The sequence below is a fragment of the Cyprinodon variegatus genome, unplaced genomic scaffold (assembly GCF_000732505.1).
Source record: "Cyprinodon variegatus isolate N-32 unplaced genomic scaffold, C_variegatus-1.0 Scaffold827, whole genome shotgun sequence".
Lineage (NCBI taxonomy): Eukaryota > Metazoa > Chordata > Actinopteri > Cyprinodontiformes > Cyprinodontidae > Cyprinodon > Cyprinodon variegatus.
This window is the reverse complement of record NW_015151280.1, coordinates 284,360-300,733: the sequence shown is the minus strand read 5'-3', so window position 1 is coordinate 300,733 and position 16,374 is coordinate 284,360. Positions and strand designations below refer to the sequence as shown.

Genomic DNA, 16,374 nt, shown 5'->3' with positions numbered 1-16,374 from the left:
ATTACTCCAGACATTTTCAATTGAGGAAACTTTCTTGATGGGAAGCGAAACATCTTGGAAACTTGGGGAAAAAAAGTCCAGTGGATTTGTTTTTAACTTTTTTTGGGACGATCAAAACACTAACATAATAAATAATCAGCTGGATTTTGGTCTTTTTGATATAGGCATATAACCTGACTATGTACCTTTGAAACTTTTCTGAAGCAGCAGATCTCGGAACCAAGCCTAAAAAAGGCCAGACTGTTTATTTAGTCATAAAGCAAAGAGCTCAAAACTATCACTAGTATTATATTTCAAGTAGATTTATCATTCCTCATCTCAATCTTGTGAGCTGAATATTTCGTTACACCCCTAATCAAGAGCTGAACTGGAGATGATTGTTGGTGTTAAGGCAGAAAGACTCCACAGCAAACTCAAGCCATCACCTCACAGAGGACTTGCCTTTCCTGCCATTCACCGGTGGATCTTGGAGTTTGTCTTCACTGTTAGCTGCTAGAAGCAGATTGAGGTTTATCAGATTATGAGACCCAGAGACATTAAAGTAAAGTAGAACACTTCAAATAACCTCCAACAGATCTGATCGTAAACACATGGCTGACCTAACATCTGTGAAATGGCCTAAAAGTGTGTTGAATGCAGAGAATTTGGCCAATACAACTCAACTAAGACTACAATGAGTTTAAAAAATTAACAATTGAACAACCAAATTAGCTTAAGCAAATATGCTGAGTTTTATTTCTAGAGAATCAAGGTTTTACATTCATGAGGGAGACTCACTAATGTCTAATTACTGATGTCTTCTGCATGGTCCCTAATGTAACAGAATTAAAAATAAGTCAATTGTAGATGGATATCTCATGACCCTTATGAAAGAGTTTATCTAGATCGCTAGTAAACACTGTTTTCTTCTAAAGAGAAGAGTCAAACTAAGACATATCAACTAAATAAATTATTGGGGTGATATAAACAATCATCAACATAAAGAGGTGGAATCCAGCTGCAGTGATGGGAAAATGTCCCAGTTTGTGCCGTCCCTTGGGGACTGTTACAGTTAAATTTTTCAAGTCATTCCCAATGTGGCTTTTTGAAGTTAGTGTTAGTCAGTCAAAAACACCAACATGACACATAAACAAGACGGGATGGTAAGAAGCAGGAACGATGGGAAACCCCAGTTTCTGCCAACATTCCCGTCGTTCTTCCAAACTTATGAATCGTTCTAAAAAATATCAATCTATGACGTTTGTCCACAAAACTTCTCTGTCTAGAATGATTTGATTTCTTCTTTTTATGAATGTCATTGATATTAATTGCCCAAACAGGTTTTTTGTGGAGAAAAGAATTACAGGGTTCTAGCGCTCTGTGCTTTGCTCCTGGTCTTGCTATAAAAATATACTCTATACATATGAATATTAAGTTCTTAAACACATTATAAACATCTTAGTTCATCCAAACTTATTGGAACATTGAGTATATGTTCAACATGTTAATGTAAATAGCGACAAACTGGAGAGATAAGACTAAATGGATCGACATGTCTAACTCTTTGGTCATGTGAGAGAAATTCAGGAGAGGAATGAAGGTGGAGAAATGAGAAAAGAATCAGGTAAGATGACACTAAATCTCTATAAAAATATGTCATATTTTTATAAACATTTCACAACTAAGTACTATATTTAGCTAAATATTCAAACGGTCCTTCTGGGTTTAGCTGTATTTAGCAAGAAAGACCAAAGGAAAAAAGCGACCATGACTAAAACGTACGGAGGCGGAAGTCTGCTACATGCAGAGAATACAAGAAAAACCCTTGAGAGTACAAAAACTCACATATTGATAAAGTATCTGAGCAGCCAAACAAGTCAATATTTAACAATAACACAGTCAACCTAAAGCAAGCTGTATAGGTACACATCAGCTGAAACAACCTGCAGGATCCAGATGGATCCAGAGGTCAGAAAAACATGCAAGACGAGGCTTGTTCAACGTTTTCCACTGCAGACAAGATTTCAGTTTTCTCAGAGAAATACGGCTCAACCGGAGCTTCCTGCCTGATAGACTAAACCCACACATCCGATACAAACCTTCAGTTGACTGTGTTCCTTCTTTTCCATCTTCTGAGAGAGAAATGAAAATGGATCAATAAAAAGATGAATGCATGGTCATCAAAAGCAGAAAAACAAAACTAGAGTAGATGAAACAAATCAACAAAATAATAAGTCCCAGATCGATTATCCCAAAGTCTAAGTGACTTACTTCTATCTGTGCCTGTGGGTGGAAGCTGTGGGAGTTGTCGCCCTCGTCTACTGGGAGTACTGGTGGGACTGGTCTGGACAGATCCACTGCGAGGATGTGCCCTGAGTGACAAAACCGACAGTTCCCGTGAAGCAGAAGATAAGAGCAGGCAGTGGATGCAGGGCAAGGGACTATATGCATCCACATCATAGACATACAACAAAAAGACAAGCATTTAGTTTGGTCCTATCAAATAAACAGTAGAATATTCAAAGTCACTAAAATGCATCATTATTGCCCCTCGGTTCAAATTCTCTCGGTGGATTTCAAAACAAATGCACACAACAATGAGGTTTGGCACATGATGCTGAGCTGCAATAAAAGATGCTTGGTGTGAAACGTATGCATGTACAGTCGACCCATCAAGCTGCGGGGAGAAAGGAGTTCAATGCAGAAAGGGCAGACCAGTGCGACCATGCGTTCATACTGTCTCTCAACTGCTTGAAATCTGAACAAAAAAGTAAATCAAACCAAAAACAAAAAAACAAACACAATGCCATCACAAGGGATAATCAGCATCAGTTAACGTTAATGAAACCAAAGTATAATATTGTCCCCATCACTGCTATACCCACAAATGTATAAGCAGTGTGGTACATAATATTTAAAAAAAAAAGAGGTAGCAAGCTTGCTGTGGTGTTAGGATCAATGTGTCTGGAATGTGGGTAAAGAAAATACACTAACATCCACAGTGCTGTTAGGAAATAAACAGAAAAAAGTGGCTAGGCTGGGGTTAAACGTGGTACTAATGGAGTGAACTGGGGTGAGGTGGGTGGAGTCGAGTTAGGCAGGGTATCAGGAGAAGTAAATAAGAGGGATCTGAGAGTGTTGGGTTTAGTAAGGGAGCAGGGAGGTGAATACAGTATGAGTTAGTCTGCAACAGGTCAGGTAGGAGTCCCCCAGGGTATGTTAGCTCTAAGAAGGTTTTAGTTAAACAAACATTTTAACAGAGGCTGAGCGACTCTGGCAGATAATACAATGATTTCTACTGGTTGATTTAAATCTCATAGAGGGGTTAAACTAAAATATTAAAACATTAGGTTGCTATCAATATGAGCAACGTGCCGCCTATCTAAAGGACCATTTACTCTACCCGCTGAGGTTGGATCAGTTAACCAGTTAACTCGGTTCCTTAAGAACATTTAGGGCTGATTTATAATCTGAAACCAGGTCGTCTGCGTGTGTCGCAGTGAATGCAAATGTGCCTCCGCCCCTTCCGCAGTCAATCTGCTGCACCTCTCTAAAATTGTAGGTGAAGACAGACAGTGCTGCAGACAGGAGGCCTCTGATTGGTCAAATCTTTATCCGCTCTACACTATGCGTATTTCCTGTTTGGTACCTTACCAGCTTGTTTTTTTTTTTTTATGACCGCCATTGTGGAAAAAGACTCGTGAAGACGTACCAGCTGGAAGAGCGAGGTGCGCAAGGGTAGGTTCTAGACAGGGTCCAATGGGGGCCAGTGCCCCTGTAGATCATGTCCTGGCCCCTGTACGAAGACATGATACTCAAAGAAATTCTAATGATGATATGCGCTGGAACAAACATTGGTTACTGATAGGTCCTTTGGATCTCTTTCATTTTTTTCCTTTACAAATTCTGTTTTACTAATTATTTAAAAACAATGAGGTGATAGCTTCAGTGGTATTGAGATAGGATCCCAGTTTTCATCAAATTTTAAAAAATGCTCTAATTTTTACAGCTGAATTTATACATTTTTTTTTAGTTCTAATTCAGATTTTGTTTAAAACTGTAATTTTTAACTTAAAATAGGTCAAGACATTTAAAATTCCTAATTTATGAATGTATATTGACCGAAAAAGACATAGAATATGAATTAAACCTAATTGAATAGAAATTTCACTTTATGCAGATTTCTTAATATATTTGATTCCTTTGCACTGTTTTTAATTTCGTTCTTTTCTGTGCCCCCATGAAAACATGCTGGCCCCCTCCTGGCCCCGTGGTACATTTGGTCTAGAACCGCCACTGGCACTGGGACCCTTTTTCCACCTGGATCTACGCTCTTTTTGGCCCTCATTTCCCTCCGTTGGCGCACAAACCTCCTCACTGCCTTGGCCATATCTAGACCCTCAGCTAGTTCCTGATTTTCCCTCTTGCATTGTGGCATGGAATAACATAGCCTAGACCATGCTTTAATATTGGGCATAAATCAAAAGTATCTGCGGCAAGCTTACTGCGACACACTGCTGCGGGAGGATAACCAGCCCTCGACAGTAAGGAGATGACGAAGTCTGCTCATGCGCTCTTTGTTATCTGAGAACTGAGCCAGAACTGAACCACTCCAAGCCCTACTGTTGAACTAGTACCATGTTTGCGCGGTTCGGTTGTGTCTGCCGCAGTACGGTTCAGTTGTGTGTGCCATTTACACTCAACAGTTATCTCGGCACGGTTTTAAAAGGGTAGCGTAAATGGAGATAAGCTTTTATTTTACTCATCAAATTTGCTCACATATAGCAAAAGTTTTTCACTTTTAGCATCACAGCATTAGATGTTCTTTGTCAGCTACTGAATGATCAGTTATTCTACCTAAGGTTTGGATGTTTTTTTCTTATTTTTGCTTTTTTTTTTTGTCTTGTTCTTTAACCCCTCCAGTAGAGCCGCATCTCTGGAAAATGAGTGCAAAACCAAAACCTCCAGCTTGTCGTTAGTCTGTTTTTGTTAGCCTCTCCGATCTGGGTCACACCTCGTCATGGCAGGGGAGGGGGGTGCGGACCTCCCAGATGGCAGAGATGGCATCGACCTCATGAGGGAAGAGTCGTGGGGGCGTTCAGAAGAGCGAGAGCGGGATGAGAGGCGTTCTATAGTGGGTCGCTGGTCGGCAGAGCGGGACCTGCTGTGAAACTCGTGTCTATCCATGGATCCGTGGTTCCTACAGAGGTTGTTGAGAAACAGGCAGGCACTCAGTGTGACTCCAGGATGTCCTGGGACATTTTGCTGGCAATGTGGACATTATGGAGGTCAAAGATGACTTTTGGAGCCTTTTGTAAAAGAGTTATGTGGGTACTTGGCTGAAGTTTTAACCTATAAAACACTTTTTTTTTTGTAGGAAGAAAAACTAAAGGACAAATAAAGACAAATTTATTGGGACCTCTGGAAAAGATATATAAAAGTCCTTAAAATAAACTCATATGTTATGTCAGTCAAACATTCTCTCACTAAAAATACTTATTAGTGGAAAAAAAAACAACTTTAAGAAACAGCTGATCTTAATATGGATCTTAAATTCGATCACTTGTGGCATAATTAGTAGTTCTCCTGCTACCTACATCTTTTGTAAGAGAGAACATTTACTTTTCTGCGATAAACTTTCGCCATATTGGATCGTAAATTAAGCGATCTTTGGCTCTACTTATACAGCCGATCTCATGCTTTGAATTTTCTTCTTATCTCTAACATTTTGACTTTAGGACTGGCATAGAAACCAAATTGATCAAAGGTTTTGTGTAATAAAAAGATTTAATTATTTTCTTTTTTCTTTACATATGTTCTATTTATTTTATTTTTTTGTTTTTTCTCAAATGATATATTGCAGCATTTCAGATTTTTATCTAAGATCTTCCGGTTTTTAAAGACGCTTTCAGCCTTTGTTGAACTCCCGAATAGGGATGTCACAATACTGAAATCTGTGCAATTACTGTCTAAAAAAGAATATCGAGAAATATTGGTAATAAAAGTATATATGATCTGCACTGATATCGTATCGCGTCAATTTTGGTATCTGTCGACACTCAAAGCTGCAATATCTGTATCGTATTGGAAAGTTTGAAAGATATATGGAGTCATATCTACCTTTAGTGAGGAAAATCCAGATGGTTGGAATTATTGGTTTCCAATAGTAGGACAGAAAACATGTTTTTATAAAAACTTGTTAAATGGATCAACAAATGAGCCACTTGTGATGCTAAAATAATCTTTATTTAAATTTTATTTATCATCAATGAATTTTCTTAAATGAAACGACTGTTTTCTTTTCTTTTTTTTTTGTTTGATGTAATTTTTGATTTTCAGCATAGGATTATGTTCCTAAAATAAACTTTTATTAGATTTCTTACGTGTTTTTAGCAGAAGATCCATGTCTGTATGATTGCTTAAACTATAAAGAGACTGAAATTGTTCATAAATCACTTTCAAGCCTTTTGTAAAGGTTTTTCTCAGTATTATATTTGTTGACTTAATTTATTTAACACTGACTACTTATTTATCCTTTTAACCTACAAACAACAAACACCGGTCAAGTGTGGAGATGTAAAAAAAAAAAAGTATAATTATGTGTAAGTTGGAATTCACTTGTTCTTATTTAATTTTATACATTTGTGTTAAAGTTACGGTGCAGTGCAGAGGAGTGAAAGTATCAACCTCAAACGCTAGAGGGAAAAAGAACATTTAGTTTTAACATTTAACAGAAACAACAGTCATAGTGGAAAGCTATACATTTTAACATTGCAAGCAGGAAAAAGACAAAATAAACTGGGATTTCATTTTAAAGTGGTGTACAAAAATAAAAACAAAAAAACATGCACATTATTTGTCACTTGAAAACCATTAATTGGCATTATTACCACAGACCTCAAAACATCAGGTCAAAACTAACAAAAAATAACCCTTACACCAAAATATTCTTTAATAAAATTCAGAGGGCTTGTTTGTCTCTGCATCATTTTCATTGTTATAACTGATTGAAAATGTGACCTATAATTTTGTTTAAAAAAATAACGTAACAAAATGTTAAAACTTCTAAACTGATTTATTTTGCTGTCCAGTAGAGGAGACGTCCTTTTAGATTAGCAGGTAGAAAATAACTTTTCAGTCAGGGGGTAACATTTAATCTACACCCATTAGTCTTAGTGGTTGTTATCATACCAGATGACTCATTTATATAAAACACTGTAGGACCTATTGGCAGGTTATGTCCAGTACGATGGATACGGCTGCGGTGAAACCATTTCGCCCTTTGGAACAGAACCTTAAACTTTTCCTTTCCCCAAATATCAATGGATTCTTATTTCTCTGAATTTTAAATATTCCTGTTTTAAATAGTCAACACCGTTCCCTTAGTGTCTAACTCTGAGGATATGTGCCACAAGGCTGAAACATTACATTATTTTACACGTATAACTTAACATGATTATTTTGAACCATATATATAGTTTGATATTTAAGATTTAGGGTAGCTCTGGCAAGAAGTTTAAAGACAGTCAGCAATGATGGTGATGTCAAACTAAATATTATCTATTAAAAGTGTACAAGAGTGTAAACAAGCCCATTTCTTCTTGTGCACGCTGTGTTTAAAAGTTGCTGTTTGCATTGCTCATGCAATCTTACCTTCCAAAAGAAGTTTTGCATATTTTTCACTATGTCAGACTCACCAGCGGTAATTGAAAATGGGGACGAGCACGTAGGACGGCCTTTGCTTAAACATATCACCAGAATGATTGATCATTAGGAGGACCACTTATTTTGATGATCCACCCGGAAAAAGAGCATCCTCCACTATACCTTTAAATTTAATATCTTCCAGTGAAAGCTGTGTTTTTAACCAGCGCATCAGTTAAAAGCAGCCTTTTGACGATAATTATTCAAGTTAAGACCTTCAAACAGAAGATCATTAGAGGAATGTCAAGTATGGCAGTGGTAGCATCATGATGAGGGCCTGTTTTGCTACCATTGGTGCTGCAAAGTGGATGTACTTAAGGAGGTGGATGAACTTCAATCAAAAGCTCCTTAGCTAAAGCCTGTTAAGACAGGAACATAGTATAAGTATCAGGAATCTTTATTGTCCTCATGAGATCAAAATGAATTGCTGTTTGAGACAAAAATCAATGAATAAATGGATAAAGGATCCTTATTAGGCTTCAGACGTGGACCATGCATCCAACGTGTCCACAAGTTAATGGTCTTTATCGACAACCTGGTTTTGTGTTTCTGCTAATTCAGATTAAAGGAGAGGTGAGACATTTTGACTAAATCCTACAAGGACATCTTTGATTAAAACAAATCTTTTTGGTTTCCCTACAGATTTTCAGAGACTTTTATAAAATAAATAAAATGTACGTATTGAGACTGCATTTATAATTTGGAATCCCACAATGTGCAACACTACTATTGTGTTGCACATTGTGCAATAAACATTATTTTATGGATAAACATAATTTTTTAAAATTGTAGAATTCTTGCCAGAGCTGTAAATACAGGTGAAAATGTGAACTCCTGGAAAGTTTAATATATTTTCATAAAACCAGACTGCTGCTAACAGTTAAAACATTTCCTTTCCTCTAAATGAAGGTCAAATTTTGGAAAACAGTCGAGTTAAGCCACTCATAGCTTTTCTGTAACAGCTGATGTAAGTCTTGGTGATAACATCACAGCGGCCCAACCTGCAAATTTATATTAAAGATGCCAAACTTTTGATGTGTGAAAAACTGCTGCCAAAAGGACAAAAAGGACAAGACTAAAAATCCCACACCACTGGGTGACAAAGAGTGGTGCTGTTGGCAGAATGGGAATAGACAAATAAACATCAATATGGAGTTAACTTTGTTCCATCATTTTTGTAACCAAAGAACACATTTTGTAGATGGACATAAAAAATGTATCCACAAATTAAACTTTGAAAAAGTTCCTTAAGTCGTAGGAAAGCAGCTGTTCCAACCTTTTCATTTCCAAATTCTGGTGCCCAACTTTACACGAGTGAATAAAGTGAATGTGATTGGTCGTTTATCAAGGGGCAGGATTGTTGTGGCGGAAGGTTCACAAGCAAGTTTGATTGTGGTAGGTTTCTCAGTTTCTCATCTTGCTAACCAGTTAGCAACTTAGTGCTAGTAGGTCCCCAATGGGAAATTCCATTGGGACCAACTACCACTAAATTGGTGACTTAGAAACGACACTGTCAAGGAACGCTATGGACAGCGGAAACATGCAAGAGGAGGAGAGTTTACTGTCGGAGGTCGTGGATGAGTCTCCTCCGTCATACATGTTTTATTTAGAGGAGGAAAGCGGAGACGAAGATGTTGTGGAAGAGGACGCCAGGGCGGCAGAAGCTTGGTTTGGTGTAGAAGACTTACAGCCGTACATGTTTGAGCCCTTGCCTCGCAACGCTGCCAGTTCTGTTAGCTCTACGCCTGCTGAAGACACAGATGTCCATCCCAGTGAACACTGGGACGGAACTCAATGGGAAAGGAAATTATTATTTCTTATTTCAACCGTTGCGTATATTAGCTGCAACATATGAATCAATATGCTATGACCGAAAAAATTTGATTGACAGATGATCGTTGATATATGATTGGCCGAATTTAGGTGTTCAGGCTGACGTATAACTAACAGGCCTGCATGACATAACGGAGAAAAAAAACAGATTTTAAGACAGGATTTTTTTTTTGTAATAGAATCTTTTGCGACAATATCGTTTGATAAAGAGTACATTTATATACATGTTGAAGCCAGATTGATTTGACATTTAAATATGACTGCCGTATAACTTTAATGTAAAAAATGTTCTGAGAGTAACTTTTTTTTGTTTCTTTTTTTTGTTTATGGACTGCAGTTCTTTTTTTCAAATTATGTTATAAAAATCAGTTTCTATTCACGAACGCTATTGATGAAAACCAATAATAATGTTGCTAACATCCAGCAGACCAATAGAAATGCGTCTTTGCTCTTCACCACAGAGGAAAACCCGCCTACCTACTGACGTAAATGTGATCTGTAAAACGCAATTTTAAAAGAATGTGATTCGTAAAACTCAATCTGAATAAAAGATACATTTAGGAAAATAAAATTGGAAAAAAATTGTTTTTATTGGTCTGTACGAATGTTATCAACCACACTGTACTCGTTAATGTGCGTATCAAAAGCGAGCGTTTGTATTCAACTTGAAGTGAGAGAGAATTTGATTCCTAAAAGACAAATCTGAAAAGAAGGCAATTTGTAAAACTAAATCTGAGCAAAAAATTTTTAAAAATCTGCAAAATAAAGTAAAAAAAAGTTACATCTGTTTTCGGTAAGTTTTCATTTCTAGATAACATTTTTTCAAATTTCCATTTAAAAAACATGTGCATATGTTTGCAACGATAATGGAACAAAATTAACTCCATACGACAACAGTCAGTTACAGTCAATTATCAGCCAGCAAGTAACGACCTGACCAGCACACATACAGCTGACAACAGTGACACACATAGCTTGGAGTCTTAACATACGAAGGCAGTTGTTTAGTTGTCTTTTTCTAACAACTGCTCAGCTCCAGAGCTGTGATGACTCCTTTAAAAAAATAAAAAAACGGATATCAGACAAGATATCATTTTGGGTCATCACTTTCACAGAATCACAGATGAACCAGGAACAACGCGAGGAGGCCACAACATGATGCACTGGATGTTGTGGCCGTGCACTTGGATACCTCTCATAGTCAAAGTTGGAGGAGTAGGTGCCCTCTGAATGGGCACGGGTCATCCGAGTGGAACGCAGTAACCTGACTGCTTCCTCTCTGCAGATTGGGTACACACCATGGTTGCGGCTGGCAAAAAAATATGGTAAGCATTTAATTGCTTTTTTCCCCCACATAGCAGGTGATATAATTAAGAAAAACCCGCACTGATGGATTTATATTATAGAAATCAGTCATAAACTCTGCAGAGGACCCCCTCTACTGGACGAAACTTCACAAGCATACCTTTATTGTGTAGACAGTGAAGTGAAAGTGTCACCATAGAGTGCTTAAGTGTTAAACAGTCAAATAAAAGCTGAAAAAAAATCAGCAAAGGTGAGAGGGTGGATAAACAAGACTGGTTGGTGGACAAGTGGAAGTGTAGAGATGAGGCTTCATGCAAATTCGGACACAAGTATACCTGAGGTCCTTCTGAGGATCGTCTATAGGTTGAGTATATCTGGCTCGAGGTAAGGTGAGAAAATGGCTGCAACCACATGGAGGGAGGAGAAAAGACACAGATGGATCTGATATGATGAGGAGGAAGAAGACAGGCAATGATGAAAGCAAACAGAGAGAGGGGGAATTCAGAGAGAGTGAATCATGGGCTGAGGGATGGAGGAGAAAAGGGAGCAGAGATCTATAGATCTCTAACAGGCAGAAGTCATGAGTTTTAACCTTTTAAAGAAATAGGAAAAGAGAATAAAAAGAAATGCAAGGACAGTAAGGAGGAGTCATAAGACAAATGGAAGTAATATAACTTGACACCCAGTTTCTATTACAGGAGTCAGCATGGGCAGCATAATAATAACCTGCTCTAATAATATAACTCAGCTGCTACACTCCAGGTTTGAAACTCTTCACACAAGAGAAGCTTGAGAAACCGTCTCCTCTTGTAGATGTGATCTGTGTGAGCTCCAGGTCAGGAGCATACATCTGGGTTTACCATTGGTGGATTAAGGTCTGCAATAGGGTTATCCTTTATGAACATGATTTTATTAACATATATTGTCTTTTTCCTTATATAATAGACTGAAAAGGAGAGATTTTTGAAAATACATTTTTAAATATAAAGTCGGTAAAAAAACAACAACATTTAAATAACATTTTCAATATTAAATTAAGAAGGAAAATTCACTAATGAAGATTTTTTTCAAAGATTCTTTTCTGGATTGCATTTTTATCTTTCTATTTAGAGACTGTGTTCTTTGCTTGCAACAATATTGGAACAAAGTTCACTCCAAACAGGTTCTGAGTAGTTCTCAGGGAGGCGGATTGAGACCAACTGAACTGTTTCTGAGCGGCCAGTGGAAAAAAAAGCCAAATAGAAGTATTTAAAGAGCTGAGTTGGTTAAAGTGTTTTGGACAGGGGAGGCAAAACAACACTTCATTATAACTAGTGCTGCGCTGAGACAATTTTTTTGCCCCGATACCTGACACCTGGCTATGCAGTATCGTACGATACCGATACCATCTGTTTTGAATTGATGCTTGTGTATATATATATGAAGAACTGCATACTACTTGGATGTAAAATAATTGCCATCATGGCTTTGTCAAGCTGCTGCCTACCTTTGTGAAGCAGGAAAAAGACTAAAACAAACAGAATCCAGGAGAACTTTTTATTGCCTAACTGGAATGGGTGACAATAGTTAAATAAACTTTTGGCTCTCAAAATGGTATCGGTGCCCTATTTGTTGGTACTCGCCAATACCGATACCACCATCTTAGTGCTGGATAGTGGCCCCGTCTGACACAGGTATCGGTATTGGTGCAACACAAATTTTTTCAGTTTCTTTTTTGGATTGCATTTTTCATTTATATTTAGAGACCGTGTTCTTTGCTTGCAACGATATTGGAACAAAATTCACTCCAAACAGGTTCTGAGTAGTTCCCAGGGAGGCGGACTGAGACCAACTGAACTGTTTCTGTAGCCTGGGTGCCATTCCGAACTTAGTCCCGCCCACAACATTTGAGGTCGGGAAGTTCGGTCTGGCATTGCTAAATAGTAGCGCAAGTATGCTAGCACAATATCTGATGATCAACAGTAACATAATCAACCACGTGACCAATGCGCGCTTGGGTGACAACAATAATGGCTGCCGCTGGAGAGTTTAGGTGAGTAGATTCTGCTATTAGGTCTGTTCTAGAAGATATCGACAGCAAATTAATTTTAAAAGAGGAACAGAGAAACGCGATCAAGGCTCATCTTCTTATTCTAGGCGTGAAACTGCACGCTTTGATTTTTGTTGACAACAACTATGCGTCGCTTAACATACGTCACGCACTCCGTTGCTCTTATTGGTTGTAGGTCTATCCAATTGAGTGCAGAGGCATTTTTTTTCCTGGTTCGTTCAAATTACGCCCCATAATCACAGCTCTATGGAGCAGTATCAGACTCATATTCTGACTAGAATTGAGTCGGACTACGTCAGGCTATTGTTTCTGAGCAGCCAGTGGGAAAAAAAGCCGAATAGAAGTATTTACACAGCCGAGTTGGTTAAAGTGTTTTGGACAGGGGAGGCAAAACAACGCTTCATTATAACCAACATCAGTGCTGTGCACAGAAATATTGGGGGGCAGGTGCTCAAGTAGAAAAAAAGAGGAATTTGTGTGGCGCTTAGCACGGCTCGCCTATTTCAAATGATTAGCCATATTCTGTCTGATAAATGTTTTTGATAATATTGAACACTACAGGTTGGCTTCATGATAAGTTTGGTAACAACTGAACACAGTATAATGAAACATTAGTGTCTGTAAAATAATTAACCATTTCAAAACATTCAGTTTTGGTGGGGGGTGAGGCAAGAGGGGGGTTTGTTGTGAAAAAGTATAAAAGTTAGTGGTTTTTGTAAAAGTTTTTAAAACCAGAAATGGGCCACAAACTAAAGCTACACTGTTTTAAAAAAAAAAAAAGAAATCATCATTACAGCACTTCTTCTTTGGTTCCTTGTGAAAAGGGCAGGTGCTCTAGCACCACCTGCTGTATTTCTGTTGACGTCCCTGACCAACATCTTTGCTGGTTACTGGGTCCTCAGTCATTACTTTCTGAACCATCTGCATTGTCAGCAGATGGGGGAGTTTTTATTTCTCAGAACTTAGCCCCCTTTAATCCACTTTCTTCAAATAAATATTAGCAAAGCTGTTAGTTCAAACTGAAAACATAAAAAAATCAGAGGCAATGTTTTCATTTTTTCAAAAACTGTATTTTCTTTGACCAAGAGCCAAATTCATTGACTCGTTTTTAATGTCATTCCAACAAGTTTTCTGAAGAAACAACCAGAAGTAGTTAATTAAAGCAGATGGAACACAATAAATGAGCTACTGTCCAAGACAATTTAGATAAGTGCATTTTTTTAATCAAAGGCTGATTTAGGCTGAGCCTTTGAAATACAAATAAAGTTGATTGACCAGGAGAGAGTAGCTGCAGCCTGGCAGTGCCAAGGCAGTGATTGGACTCTGTGATCGACATTTTCAACCAAACAAAAAGTGCTGATGGAGAGCAACTAATAACTTTCTTTGCCAGCATCTTTCATAAAGGGGGTTAAACGCATTCAATAAGAACTACACAGTTCACACAGCATTTGCAGCAAATGTTCACAGTGTAGCATGAGATTAAAATGACAGACAGCTCTGTTCCAAAGGAAAGCTATATTTTTACTTTTGTTTTTTACTTTCCATACCCAACTTGTGTTTAAATCTCTAACAAGTCAAGTGATCCTCCTACTTTATAAAGGAAGCACCTTTAGGTTGAATATGTGTGACGATTTCTGCTGTGGGTCAAAGTAGATGTCAATCAGACCACAAACTGACCCCTACTTTTCAAGTACGGAGTGAATCTTGCTCCATTATTCGCTGTAGCAACTTTATACTTTTCTTTTTTTAATGTTATTTGAGAAAATATTGACAGTATTTCTTTTTTTCATGTTGTTTTCAAATTTTTGTTCTGGGCTCGGGCTTTCCTCTGGACTGAGAACGAAAGACGCACATTTCTATGGATGTAAAATGATTGCCATTATTGCAATGGACGTGAGAAACAACATTTTCATTGGTTTATTGGCTTGATGTGAACAGAAAATATTTGTAAACCTAATCTAAAAACATAAATTTTGAAAATATTACGTCTGTAAATATATGTATTGAAAGAACAAAATAAAAAAATAAAAACAGCAACCATTAATTTAAGATATAAGAAACTCTAAAACCTTTTTAGTTTTCAAATTATTCAAAGGTTTATTTCTGGATTGCATTTTTTTTTTTCAAATTTCCTTTTATGAAACACTTGTTTTGCTTGCAACAATAATGGACTAAAACTCCGGTTTGAATGTTCTAGTATCTAAATAAACAATAAAATAAGTTCAAGCTTTTTGCTATATTTCATTAGCAGAGAAATAACCCCCTGAAATGATTCAAGTCACATAATAAGAATGCAGAATATTTCTGATAAATGTGATTTTATCTGTAACAAACATAAACAACAACACACAACAGAAGAAAAGAGAAAATATCTAGTCTTTGTATTTGCTAAAGTTTGTTTACCTGGAGGTTGGTGGAACACTAGGAGAGCGCGACCGAGCCCGGTTTATGTCAGCCGACCGAGAGCAGTGGTTAGACGACATGATCTGCTCCGGGACAGACAGCGTGGAGCTCCGGAAGTCTCTGCCGTTTGGCCGATAATCTAAACAAGAATTGGTCACCAAACATATAGAGGGATAATAAAAGGAGAGAAGTAGTTTTACATTCATTTACCAAACCTTTTACAGCATTACTGGAGTCCAAATTATGTTATAATTGATTTAATTTAAACCAGGGATCTGCAAGCTGTGGCTCTGGGGCCACAAGGGTCTCTATGGACTTTAAACAGTGGATCCAGTTAATGTTCCAACAAATACTGAAGGTTTTAAGCATTTTCTTCAATTGATGATGAAATAATTGCTCTGAATTGATTGCCGTTTTCTGGCCGATCACTCATCTTTAAAAAAAACCTTGACATGCGAAATCTGGCTATGAGTTTTGTTTATTGCAGTTTCTATAAGATGATATCATACCTTCAGTGTTTGAATCTCATTTTGATCAAAAGAAAAAAAAAATACTCATAAAACATTAAAATAACCCTCTGACATTCTAATAAAACATTTTGTTTGACAGAGGCCTTTGCAGACGTAGAAAATATTGGTGGATGAGATCGATCAGCGTTCTCAAAGTTAAGAAAATCAAGACCAATCAAGACTAATTTTACATAAATATCAACATCCAATAGAAGAAACTGTATCTGTCAATTAACTCACAAAAAATATTTCTGTTTTTTAACCTACAAACTTTTTAAAACTGTGGTTCTTTCGAAAAATACAGTCAAGTTTTCCTGCGTAGATATTTATCAAAAAATATGTCCAGAAACCCACAGCATTTGGACTCTCAATACATTTTAAGTGTTTGGTTGGAGAAGGCCTCAGACCTCTGATCTAAATATTAAGGTTAAAAAACCAAAACAAAGGTCATCTGATGTTATAGGCCACATAATATCATATTTTCACTTCTAGGCTCGACTATTGCACTTCTTTACTATGAGGAAGTCCACAAATTGTAGTTAAAAGTCTTCAGCTGATCCAAAATGCTGCAGCCAGAGTTCTGAGGAAAAT

At 37.4% G+C, this 16,374-nt stretch overlaps 1 protein-coding gene across 4 annotated transcripts in view; it reads right to left on the bottom strand.

Annotated features, from left to right (window-relative positions):
* rims2 (regulating synaptic membrane exocytosis 2) overlaps positions 1 to 16,374 on the bottom strand; it is a 263,822-nt gene that overhangs the window by 73,013 nt on the left and 174,435 nt on the right. For 2 of the 4 annotated variants that reach the window (XM_015396880.1, XM_015396885.1), the window contains 4 exons: positions 15,275 to 15,413; positions 10,709 to 10,825; positions 4,994 to 5,179; positions 2,251 to 2,351 (listed from right to left, as the gene is read on the bottom strand). In XM_015396880.1, coding sequence (XP_015252366.1) covers positions 2,251 to 2,351; positions 4,994 to 5,179; positions 10,709 to 10,825; positions 15,275 to 15,413 — 543 coding nt within the window. Of the gene's footprint in view, positions 1 to 2,250; positions 2,352 to 4,993; positions 5,180 to 10,708; positions 10,826 to 11,156; positions 11,223 to 15,274; positions 15,414 to 16,374 lie in introns of all 4 variants that reach the window. The other 2 variants (XM_015396884.1, XM_015396886.1) reach the window with 1 other exon arrangement.